The 13,340-nt window shown below is 37.0% G+C and overlaps 1 protein-coding gene across 2 annotated transcripts in view; it reads left to right on the forward strand.

Moving 5' to 3' along the window:
- LOC131031529 (protein RIK) overlaps nucleotides 1-13,136 on the forward strand; it is a 32,964-nt gene extending 19,828 nt beyond the window's left edge. The window contains exons 10-13 of one of the 2 annotated variants that reach the window (XM_057962665.2): nucleotides 10,076-10,363; nucleotides 10,460-10,997; nucleotides 12,388-12,625; nucleotides 12,724-13,136. In XM_057962665.2, the coding sequence (XP_057818648.2) occupies nucleotides 10,076-10,363; nucleotides 10,460-10,997; nucleotides 12,388-12,625; nucleotides 12,724-12,842 (1,183 nt within the window). In that variant the 3' untranslated portion in view covers nucleotides 12,843-13,136. Of the gene's footprint in view, nucleotides 1-10,075; nucleotides 10,364-10,459; nucleotides 10,998-11,412; nucleotides 12,626-12,723 lie in introns of those variants that run through there. The other variant, XM_057962666.2, reaches the window with a different exon arrangement.
- Nucleotides 13,137-13,340: the final 204 nt, after the last annotated feature.

A 13,340-nucleotide genomic window follows, 5' to 3' on the forward strand; every position in this document is an offset into this window, starting at 1 on the left:
GTTGAAAACACATTAAGTATGAACCAAACACGGAGCATACACATGAAAACATGAAGGATACACAAATATATGCCATTGGGAGCCAGAAAGTGGGCCTAACTTCACCTTGTTGCTTATAAGCCATTTGGAGCTAGAAAGTGGACCTAACCCCATCATGCTGCTCATAAGCCATTTGGAGCCAGAAAGTGGGCCTACCCCATCTTGCTGCTATCTTGCTGCTCATGAGCCAATTAGAGCCCGAAAGTGGGCCTAACCCCATCTTTCTGCTCCCATATGCTCATAATGTGTCATAAATTTGCTCCAATATGCTTTAAACATGTGCTTATGAAGTCCCTTTGGAACATTGTGTCTGTTCTATGCTTGTTCTTATTATAACAGTATGTTTTGCTTTTGCATGATTCAGTTTCCTCCTAATAGGCTGATCATTCATACACTCAAACCCTTTACATTCTGTCATGAAGTTGTTCTTTCTTCATTCACTCTGCCATGTCATTGATGCTTATCTATAAGGCATACTGCCCTCTTTATTTTGCAGATAATTATTATATCTTATTTTTCTCTGTCAAAAGAGACATTATACATTACCTACTCTATGTCCATCTATATCATAGTTATATCATAGTGTACTCTAACAGTGTACTCACTCCAAGAGGTCTTTTTACACATTACCAAGATGATTTCAACCGTTACACTTACGCGCTAGACTTATCAAAGGGCTGTTGTGATGTTTGCATGATATTTAATCTGCCTTTTGTCTGGTAAACCCAATCCTTTGTCATATTTCATTTGGGCTAGTGATATGACACTTGGCTAGTCACAACTATTCCTTCTATCTTGTTATGGCCATTATCACCTCAACATTATTTCCATGTCTATGATGGATTTTATTTTTCATAAACACTTCTGATATCTGTCTTGTTTTTCATGCTTATGAACTGCAACCTTTGTGCCTACTTAACAGTGCCTTTCATATTTGTTATCTTCCACACTAGGTTTGTCCATTTGACTCTACATTAAGCAATGCACATTGCACTCTCTACCCATGAGTTGGGTATGCAACTTTTGGACCACCATCTTGTATGGTTCTTTTACCACCGTGTAATTGAAACTCTGTCACTTCAACTCTATCTTCCAAAGAATGTCCATGTGCAATCATTTTTGTTTGAGAGTGAGACTCTTGCATGATGTCAAATGACTGAGTGTCGACTGTGATCTTTGAGTAATGATTTGCTCTATGACTATTGTCATTTCTTGCCACTCATTCTTGATAACTATCTTCAGGCACATTGAATAGTGCTGTTCTCACAGGCTGGCAGAATCACTGCTCTGATGCCAATTGTAATGTCCCCTTTTGGGATTGCCCTAAATCTTGCCTTTATTATTATCAAGTCTGCTGGCTTCCTCTCTTTATTATTCTGAAATCAGCTATGAAGTTTGATGCTCCCTTGAATGGATCGATTTATCTTCTTCTTGGTTCCATCCTTCACTTAATACCCTTCATGGAGAAAAAGGGTCATACCTTTTGGTTATGAAAAGATACACCTGTTTGGCAACAACTGTTGCCCTTTCACTTCTTATTCTATCTTCACCTATCTCTCACTTCTCAAATTTGTCTTTACTGCTTTTCAAATATGCATATATCCCATTGAAGATCTTCTCTTTCTAGATCTGCATATCTTATTTTCTTCTTTCCTTCTCAAATCTTATTTCATATCCCTCCATACACTTCTGCTCTGAATCTGCTCTAGATCTCCTCTAATTCCACTTCATTCCCTCTATTCCATTTGATTCTTCTTCCCATTTATATTTTCCAATGTGAGGGAGAGGTCACACCTCTTCATCCTGTCTGCCTGTTGATGATTTATAGCTACGGTCGGAATCATCTGACAAACCTAGCTAATCCAAATGTCTAATTGGCCTATTGGCCTTAGACATTTGGTGATTCGACTTACTTGCTTCAGTTAACCATGATTTGTATTTTAACTTACTATCGGAGATTAGCTGTGGTTACCATTTACCATGCTATGTCTACCATTGACACATGTATCCGATTATCTGTTTGCATTACACATCGATGATCGGTTAATGTCACATCTGTTATTACAATGATTATCGATCTGTTATTAATTGATTAGTTATTATATTGACTAAATTGATTATATTATAATTGAATCGGTTTGAAAGTAAACCTGATTACAATTATCGGCTTGTGTCCTTTTGCCTTCACGTCTCGTGGTGTTGAGACACGGCCCTTAAGGAAGTCCGTAGATATATATGAGGTTGATATTATAAAGTATGCATTTGTTATTATTAAGAGTAGAATCGACATCATTGTGGCATAAGTGAGTGATCTGCAATACACTAAGTTTGTGATATTGTGCAGAATATTGTGTGATCTACAGTTACATAAATAATATAATTCAAACTGTGAATAGCTCAATATATATAGTGTAATCAGTTTTAAAGGAAATCCCGATTCATATATACTACTGTGCATAATTCAATATCACATTGCATTCTGAATATTTATCAAGACATTTGTAATCTATATTATATTCTGTAATATAGTATTAGATTAAACCTAAGTGACTATAAATTTGAGAAGTATCATATATATAAATCTGATCCAACTTTAACACTGCCTTTTGGCAAGAGTCTCAACCTTTCACAATTAGCACTCTTTGCACCCTTTGAAAGAGTGCAACCTGACATAATTTTTAGCCGTTTGAAAGAGTCACTTCCCTATTTACTTCCCCATTCTTTTCGTCTTTTTTTAATACTTTCTTGTTTCACATGCTCATTCTTTCTTTCTTTACCCAAATCTTCCCTTTCAAATGAAGTTCTCTTTTCCCTTTTATATTCATATTTGAGGGAGTAACAACTTTTCATTTCATGCCTTTTGACCATTCATTAAATTTATTTAAATTTTAATTATTTAAATTTTATTCTTTTATATTTAAATTTTAATTTTGGTTTTATTTTGTTATATTTTAATTTTATTATTAGAATTTATTATTAAATCCTATTTCAAAATGGGGATATTACATACAATCCTTTTTGGCCTGGGATCGGGTCCGGGTCCTGGTTTGTGCCCGGTCCTGGTTCATGTTTGGTCCTGGTTCGGACCGGGTTCGACTTGGGTTCCACCTGGGTCCTTCCCAGGTGGTCGGGTTCCTTGTGGGTCTACGCAGGACCCACATGGAACCCAACCACCTGGGAAGGACCCGCCGAGTGGAACCCAGGAGGACCCGGGTGAACCCAAGAGGAGCCGCGTGAACCCATGCTCGTGGGTTCCCAAAAATGGGGCCCATGGGTCAAGAAACAATAAAAACAATAAAAAAGACTTTTTAAAATAGTTTTTTAATAATAAAACCCTAATTCACCCCTTTATGATGCATTTCATGCATCAAAACATTCATTCAACTCCATTCTATTTGCATTTTTGAAGATTTTTTTCTCTATAGCCAGGTTTCTTAGTTTTTGCATTTTTCTTCGAAGGTGGAGACTATGAAGATGTGAGACATGCATAAAGGGCGTAGGAATCACTGGAGAAGGAAGATTTAGCCATCAAAGGTGAGTGAATTTGAATTTTTTACAAGTTTTCAAGAATTTTTTCAAGTTTTTTAATTTTTTTTAAATAAGTCTTGTATATTTTTTTACACTTTGTATGCATAGTATGGGGTTATAATGCCAAAATTATATCAATTTTTTTCAATAATGTTGTGTTTTCTCTTTTTATTTTAGGTGCATTATTCATATGATCATACATAATGGCTGAAACTGGAAGTGCAAGTGCAAGCTCTAGTTCAATTGCCCATGCCCGAACTGAAAATAACCCCTTTAAAATTGATCAAGATTCACCACTTTCGCATCATACAACAATGATCAAGCAAGTGTCTGGTGGTTGGGGTTTTGTTTGGAAGTGTAACCATTGTGGCATTGAGTATACTAGCTCATACTATCGAGTGAAAGGCCACCTTTGTTTCATCGCCAGGCGTGGAATAAAATTTTGTAAGGGATCAGATGGTAAGGGGCTATCAAAAGGTCTAGTTTTGGAATATATTAGAGAACAAGAGGAAGCTGATAGGGGAAGTGGCAAAGCAAAGACTGATCATCCTCTTGGCGTGTCAAGCTCGAAGACTACGAGACCTTCTAGTGGTATTGGCTCCACAAGACCAGCCGGTTCGCATGCTTTCATGCCAAAACCACCAGTTGCTCCACTAGAGAATCAAAATGTTGTGGCTTCACGGAAAAGAGGCCCATTGGATACTGTACTGCCTTCAATAATGAAATGAGAGAGATTGCAGATCAGAGCATTGGTCGTTGCCTTTATGGCAATGGGCTTCCTTTCAACCTTGTTAGATCACCTTACTTTCGGGACATGGTACATACCCTTTGCAACACATCTTCTGATTATGTTTGTCCAGGGTATGAAAAGGTGAGAACCACCTTATTGGCAAAGGAGAAAGCATCCGTAGAGTCACAGTTGAAAGTCATCAAAGATACATGGCCGGAAACAAGTTTGACCATCTTTTTTGATGGATGGTAAGATTGTAAAAATAGGCCATTGATCAATCTTATAGCAGTGTGCCCTAAAGGGGCAATGTTTTTGAAAGCGGTGGATTGCGAGGGGCAAGTGAAAGATTCAAGTTTCATTGCCAATATCCTCATAGAATGCATTGACATGGTGGGGCCTCAAAATGTTGTCCAAGTCATAACTGACAATGCTAAAAATTTTAGGGCAGCAGGTACTATAGTGGAGGCTACATAGGGTCACATTTTTTGGACACCATGTGCAGTCCACTCACTCAATTTAATCATGCAAAAGATTGGCACACAAATTGATTGGGTGAAAAAACTGTACGAGGAGGGCAAGGAGATTCAAATGTTTGTGACTAATCGTAATGTCACAAGCCATTTTTAGGACCTTCTCCAAGTAGGAGTTGTTGAAGGTAATTACTAATTTAAATTTTATTTTTTAATTTTTTATAATTGATATATGCTGCGTATTTTTTTATGTCATGTTAGGTAGCTGAAACACGATTTGCATCTCACACACTCGTCTTAAGACGACTTGTGAAGGTGCGAGAGGCCTTGAGTTCTATGGTCATCAACAGATTGTGGAGTGTATGGAAGCAGGCCCAAACAGAAAGAGCTCTAAAAGTAAGAGCATTGATCCTTGATGAGAAATGGTGGGATAATGTGGAATATGTTTTGAATTTCACTGAGCCCATCATGAGCATGATTAGGTATGCTGATACTGATCACCCATGTTTGGGTGAGATATATGATGGCATGGATTGCATGGTGGAGAAAATAAGAGAAGTAATAAAAAGAAAAGTAAATGACCCAACGGAAACACTTTTCAAAATTGTGCAGAATATTATTGTTGACCATTGGAACAAAATGACCAATCCCTTACATCTCTTAGCATTTGCTTTGACACTAAAATTTTATAGTGCAGAGATGCTTGCAACACCAAGGAGGGTACCACCATATAGAGATGTAGAGGTTGCTTCTGGCTATAGAGCTACCTTTAAAAAGATATATCAAGATGAGGAGACAAGAAATGTTGTCATGAAGGAGTTTGGTCAATTTGTATCCACAAAAAATCATGATGTTGTAGCTCTCAATGCTAGATATGGGATGGATGCTGATGAGTGGTGGTATGTACATGGTCAAGGCTCCGTTTACTTGCAGCCTCTTGCAATTAAACTTCTCTCCCAAGTATGCATCTTTTTATTTTTATAGTTTTCCAATTCCATTTGATGCTATCATATTTTTATTTTATAATTTATAAATTTCTAATTATGTTTTAACTTTTAACAGGTTGCAAGTTCTTCTTCAGCTTAGCGGAATTGGAGTACATACTCCTTCATTCACTCAGTCAAACGTAATCGTTTGGGTGCAAAGAGAGCTGAGGATTTGGTCTACGTACACTCCAACCTTCGTTTGTTTTCACATAAGGACCCTGAATATAATGTGGGTGCAACAAGGAATTGGGATCTAGCCCCCGAGTGTGCTGATTTAGATGCTACAGTTGCACAACTTGCCCAAGTCTCTATAGACGAGGCAGCTATGGAACTTGAGAGAGACATGGCTAGTGGGAGTGGCATTCCATTCGATAGTGGTTCAATTGATATTGGATTTGAACCACTTGATGACCTTGGGCTTGGGTTGGATGGTTTAGATGAAGATGAATATGGAATTTAAATCCCATAGATGGCTTGTAATTTGAATTTTTATTGTGTCATGACATATTCACATTTTGAAACTTGAATCAGTTGAAACTTGAATCAGTTGAAACTTGAAACTTGAATATTATCAATTATGAATATGATATTAGACTTTAGTTATTAGTTTAGTGATTACATTTGTGATATATGAATATTTATTGGCATTGGCAATTATGGATTTATGATTTATGTTTTTTCATTATGTATGGAAAGTACCCAAGATTTTTTTTATTTTGCCGAATCCTCGAATCCGTAGCTGAATCTGAACCCAAACCGGTAACTTAGGTTTTAATCATGGCAACCCCTTTGAAGATTTCTATGTAATATTCACCCTTGTTTTTCTTTGTTTGCTTTTTGTTTGAGATGTTTGAGAGAAATAGACGGAGATGTAGAAATAGTTTTTTGCAATAAACTTGCAGCAGTAGAATGAATAAAATATCTTTTCAAATCACAATATTCAGGAAAACCCACAACCAATAATAGTTCCACATTGATTTCAAAACTGAAGTACAATATATCTTCAAAGTTCTAAATACCCAAACAGTGAAATCACAATACAATGAGATATCAAACATACTCATTTGCCATTTACAAATAATACTGATGAATGTTAGAAAACACAAAACCTAGATGCTACCTTTCTAGACGAACTCTGAATGCTGTAAAATGAATATCCATGAAATGTTTGCCCCTAGGCGCCAACAACCCTTTATCAAAACTCCCAGAAACCCTAGACGCCACCTCCAGAGAGTCAATTGTCTCTCTCTAAGTTGTACAGCTAGCAACTGGAGAAGTACGGCCAGCCAAAGAGATATGGTACAGCCAGCAAATAAGAGGAATGATCGGCAGTAAATCCTTCAATTCTTTCTTTCTTGCCTCCACAATGAATTTCCTGATCTTTAGTGCTAAATAAACGGAGACTGTAAACTAAAATCATCAAGAAGTAGAGCCCAACATTGTTTTCCGAGTGAAACCACCACAAATTCTCTAGGTTGGATCTTTCATTTACAAAGACAATATCCTTTGCAAGGGTTTTTGTCCTCACAAAGCAAAGGAACCAAAAAGTTCAATTCAGCTAAATCTGTTTACAAAATATCATCCAAGCATACTGAGAAATAAGCTCAAAACCAAATAAATAGCCCACCCCGCCTTTTTAGGTTTCACCTTTTTAATGTAATTTTAAAACACCTTATAATTCCCACTGTTGGTGCACACCCCCAAAGTATTTTCAATTTTCTCCTTGGGTGCCCACTTAGACAAATATTTAATAAATTAAATAACTTTTAAGTTAAATATTTAATTTAACTTTTATAACTTAACGTTATTTAAATTAAATGCTTCTGACCACATTAAAAACTGAAATATCATCATCACTTCTAGTAACTGACATCTCAAAAGAGAAATATTGCCAACTGCTCAAGTTGGTGTCCCTCTGGCACTTACTAAAAATAGCATGGACAAATTGTCCAAATCCACTTCTAGAAAAGGGCGTCATGCAAATCTCAACTGACTGAGTTCAATGCGATATCTGTCATTGTCAAATAAGCTGGATTAAGCTATCACCAAGAGTCCCCTAACCATAACTCATTTGCCTATGGGAACCCGCTAAAGAGGCTGATGGTCACCATGCTGAAAGTGGTTAGGAAGGGGGCATTACAGTCTAAAACTTTGGACACCCACCTTGATGCATTGTTCTGGAAATTTTTCTTCAGGAAACCCTAAATTCTCCTAGTAGGCTTACATCTGTTGCACACCTCACATTGCAAAACTGCTTTGAAATGTAGAACTCGTTTTCCTTTAAGGTGCCAACCTACACATGCAAATTAAACTTGAAAATGTTAACACCATTTTGCTTTGTTGAGTGTGTACTTGACAATGTAAATGTATACTTCTGTCTTTGAACTTGTTTTTACTCAGTTGTGTATTTGTATATGCAAATTCAAACTTGATCTTGGAAATGTCAATTTCTTTGCAGAGGTGCACCCCTGATGATACAAATTTAGCATTCGAAAAGTTACTTTCTTCGTACTAGGCTACTAGCATGCACCTCACAATGTGATTGTGGCCTTTGTCAAAGAAATCTGCTGTGTTCATATATAGGCCTGCACCTGTATACTCATATACTCTTGGAAATTTGTTTTCACTTATCTGCTTGCAATTGTGTATTGACACACATTTTTTGTTTTCGTCCTTGGTTTAACAGCAACATGCACATGCCAGGGGATCTATGGATTTGTTTATTGCAATTTATTTTTTGTATTCATGTGTGCAACTGCTCATGGTTGTGATGTTGACAAACAAAATTCTTTTTTTATTTTTATGTATTATGATGCCCACGTAAGTCTTCATAGATGTCTGGTCATTTGTTTTTTGAAATTTATCGACTACTGTTCTTGGATGCATGTGTAGTTAAGTCTTATCTGCAAATTTATTGAACCCTAAACTCTAGTTTTTTTTTCTTGTGAAGTGCCTGTCACTTTTATATGCACTCACTTTCCTATTTTGAGGTGCATGCTTATGTATAATGGCATATGATTTTTTGACATTTCAAAATGGTCTTTTACTCTTTACCCTCTAAAGGGTGCACCTTGACTCTGCCATGCAAATTTCTGGATCTTGACACCAAAATTTTATCTTTATCTTACATAGAGTATCGCTTACAACAGCCTTGCAAATGCTCAAAAAGGTCAAATCTAGTTGTCTACGAGCACACTCTGTAAACATTTATGCCATGGTGGAAAACCTACTTTCTCTTGAAAGTAATGATACTCAGACAAGTGCTGGGAACAATGCGTGTTGATAATTACAATTAGAAACTGCTTCAATGTGCATAGGGTATTATCCAAATTGGGGTAACTTGATTTTCATGCAAGGTCTGCCAAACGATTAAGGTTTTCCATAGAAGGCGCAGGAGGAGACTGGCCCATAGAGGAGGAAGTTGGATTTGTTATGATGCCTGGTTGTAGTGCTTCATAACAAAATGAATGTTCCAAGAATGTCCTGTGCCAGATGCCCCTTCTGTTACAGACCCCACGGGCTTGACCCAAAGACGGTCTTTCTAATGCCCAAAACTAGTCATAAATACATTATTTTGCAAGTTTTTAAGAAAGATATGACACATTGTCATAGGCCATAGGGTGCTTGATAGCTTGGTTTAAATGTTGAAAAAACAGATTATGAAGCTTGTAACTGGTGTGCAATGAATCCATCGGAGTGCCATATGATCAGTGTAAGGCATGCAGCTATTCTTCTGTGCTTATGACACACTTAACCTTGGAATCCATGAGAGCAGAATGGTTAGGAAGTCAAAGCACAGTAAAGGTAAAAGGTATTATCAATCACATTCATCATGCAATTCTGCCTGCTAAGTAATCCCAGGAAAGGTATTTTGTGATGCTAAGTCAATTTTGTGATGCTAAGTCAATGGTAAATCATGACTAGAAAGAATGTTGGCAGTTTTGTTAGCCTCTTGAAACACATGAAGAAATTGTGAGAGGAGGCTGTATAGATTTTATTAGCCTGTCTTTTATGTCCAATTAATCACCCCATGCCCACCAGGTCTTGGTTGCTCTTAAAGTTGTCATTAAAGTTTGGTTTAACAACATCCAATGCTCGAGCAAACCACTTAACTATAGCACTGTTTAGTGTACCCATCTGACACTTATTTGGTACCTTGCCTATTATCGGGAGGTAAATCATCATCTAATATTAGTATTTGGTAGTGTATTTTCTTGCATGGATTCCTGTTAGATTGTAGTTCATTATTGTGTTTGAGCATCTTAAGTTATTTTACTTATCAGTTGCTATTTGTAGATAAAATTTTCCTTTTTCATTTTCAGGCCTCCAACATACCAGGTTGCAGTGGTGGGTTCGAGTGCTACTCCTGTTATGCTGACTGCTTCTGTGCAGTCATCCATTCCCTCTTATCAAGTTCCTTCCTATGCTATCAGTTCTGTCAGTGTAGGACCTTATGCTGGTGTTTACCCACAAGCTGTAATGTCATACACACAAACAAATGTACCCAATGTGCAGTCATTAGTTTCAGCAGATACACTTAGTCTAAGCTCGTCGATTCCACAACCTGGCTCAGTCAATTCAGTAACTTCAATGGCAACAGAGATTAACAAGTAAGCTTTCCCTAAGCTCTCTAGATTCTAGTTTGGAAGAAAGCTGATTAGGTTTCATGGAAATGGATTTCTTAAAATCAGTTATGATTTTTACAGGTCATCAACTACAAGAGTTTACAATGCAGTTCCCCCACCTCAGCAGTTGATGTCCGAGACAGTAATTACAAAAGCAAATACAGTTAAAAGTGATGTAATGTCTGAATTGGAATCCTCTGCTTTAGGTACCGACTTGGCAGTGGTAGCCTCTTCATCATCAAATGCATGTATAAGCTTGCTGGGAAACACATCCTCGAGTATTGCTACTTTGCTAAACCTTGCAGGCACAGGGGTGTATCCACAACTTCAGCAGAACCAGCAAACACAATCTGTGCATATTTCAGGTGCATCTTCTGGAACAAGCTATAATGGGTATGGTGGCATATATCCCCAAGCTACACCGTTGCAGCAGGTAGCGCTTGCTCTTCAAAGACCGCCACCTCCGGTTTCTGTGAAGCCTGGCTCTCTGATTTCAGCAAATGTACCGACAAAGGCCCAATCAAGTTATTCCAATGGACAAATTGGGAAGCAGCCTCCAAAACGAAGAAAATTTCAGGAACTTCCAGTGGCATCAAAGCAGCCTTCACGAGACTATCAGGTGCGATAAGAATATCAACCTTTTTTGCTATTGTTATGGTTGATGTCTGAGAAAACAGGATCATCCCAGTCTTGATTCTGTGAGGTCAACAACCATAACACTAGCAATTTGGTCAACTGACTTTTATCAAGATTGTTATCTCTGTGTAGGTTCATTTAGAATATTGCTTGGTAGTCAGGAAGCGGTAAGTGCAAAGGGTGAATATATTATCAACCCTCGTTTCCCTGAGAAAAGATGGTGCTTTCTTAATCTGGGAAGTTAAGTGATAGTATTAAAATTGCAAAATGGATTCGCACTTTGAAAGATCTATATTTTAAAAATGATTTTCAAACTTTATATGTGTGTTTTACATGCTAAGACAATAATATTTTTTGTGAATTTTTCGGGTTAGGCTGATTATTATTATATGTACCAGGTATTTTCTCTGACCTGCTATCGCGTTGACTCTTGCGAACCCATCTATGTGGATCTTCATTTGCATGTTTCACAGGGTTGGAATTTGCAGCTACATACAAAAGGAAGCTGCAGGCAAAAGCACCAATGCAGCTATTCAAATATTGTTTTAAACCACTGAATTGTTCTTTAGTTTTTATATTTTTTATTTGTTTTAACACATTTATTATTTTTCTATAGTATTTTTTTTGTTTGTCTTCGGTCTTCATTGTGCATAGAACAATTTTCCTCAAGGGCTTCAGAGTCGAAATCCTATATGTTACTAGTCTTTTGCGTGGGAAACAATTCTGCTCAGGTCGCTTGGTTGCATGTGTACACTCTGGAGAATTTCTGCTTTTTTGAGGCAGCATTGCCTTTACTGTTGGGAGTTATTTTTCTCTATTTTGCCCCTTTAGTGGAGTTGTGTGTGTAGGAAACCTGCACTATACATGTTGGCTATTTTGAGTTGTTAAATTGCTTCCAGCTCCTTTCATATTTTGCTGTATCTAGTACATACTGAGTTGTTGGATCTATTTGTTGGTTTTAATTCTATCCCATCTCATGTCCATTTTTAGAACTAAAGCTGTATCTCTATCATGCCCTATTAGTTGAGTTGTGTAGGAAACCTGCATTATACATGATGGCTATTTATATTTCTGGTTAAATCACTTCCAGCTCCTTTCATAGTGTGCTGGTGTCAACTACATGCTGATGCTGTATTTGAATCTATTTGTTGGTTTTAATTCTATCCCACATGTCCATTGTTAGAACTAAAGCTGTATCTCTATTTTCACAAATAACTTGTGTTGACAAAACCTAACAATTAGCATCATACTGGATACAACTTTGTGTTTCATTTGTTATATGATTTGGATTATGCAAAGAGCTTTTGCATTTATAGTTTTTCAGCATAGTTTGAGATACAAATTTATAAACCAATGATCTGCTGGACTTTCAGAACTCACTGCAGGGAACAGAAATTTCTAACACAGGTGGTATATCCAAAGAACCAAGTGTGAAGAAGCTTCAGTCCATGCCACCTCCGAAGGGTTTGCCTATGGGACCACCTAAAGGCATGCCTCCAGCACCACTTTCAAGGAGTATGCTTCCACCATCTTCAAAGTGTATTCCCCCACCACAAACGGTGACTACGGAGTCTATACCAAAGTCGAACATTGAGGATTCATTCCATCATGGTATGATAAATTGTTGTTGGGAATTTAGATGCTATATTTACATTTTTGTCTCTTTGACAAGCTGGGATTTATGTTTTGCCTCATAATTGTGGTTTCAGAGACTAGTCTTAAACTTGTAGAATATGGAGAAGAAGACGAAGATGACACGAGCACTCCTGGAACTACACAAGAAAATTTAACACCATATGCAAATGGGAAACCATTTTGGGCACCGTGATGTTTTGTATGTTATATCTAGTGAGAAATGTTATTGTAAAACAAAATTTATTTGTGTTAATGAGTTCGAGTTGAAGCTTATAATACGGGTTCCGGTTTTAACATGTCTAATTCTCCTTGAGCCAAATCACTGATGAAATTGTATCATAAAGCAGTTTTGATGAATTCTACATCCAACAGGTGGATGTGACGTCTAGTTGAGGTTGGCTGATTCCTGAGAGAATGTTAGACATGGTACTGTATATTATGTACGATCAAATAATTAATGTTTTTCCAAATTTGCAGTTTTTCTTTATCAGGTTCTAGTTGTACTGAATTTTAAGCCATAATAAATCTATTAAAAAGGATACTTATGGCTTTAATCATGATATTTTCAGTTGGATATGGTTGAAATTTAATCTCAGAGCATCTTTTGACTCAATTATTTAGAAGAAAATAAAATCAAGACTGCCCTTACAGAGAATCTTTATAACTTGCAAAAACCAAATTGACATGTGAG

Source organism: Cryptomeria japonica, chromosome 10, assembly GCF_030272615.1.
Source record: "Cryptomeria japonica chromosome 10, Sugi_1.0, whole genome shotgun sequence".
NCBI classification, from domain to species: Eukaryota; Viridiplantae; Streptophyta; class Pinopsida; order Cupressales; family Cupressaceae; genus Cryptomeria; species Cryptomeria japonica.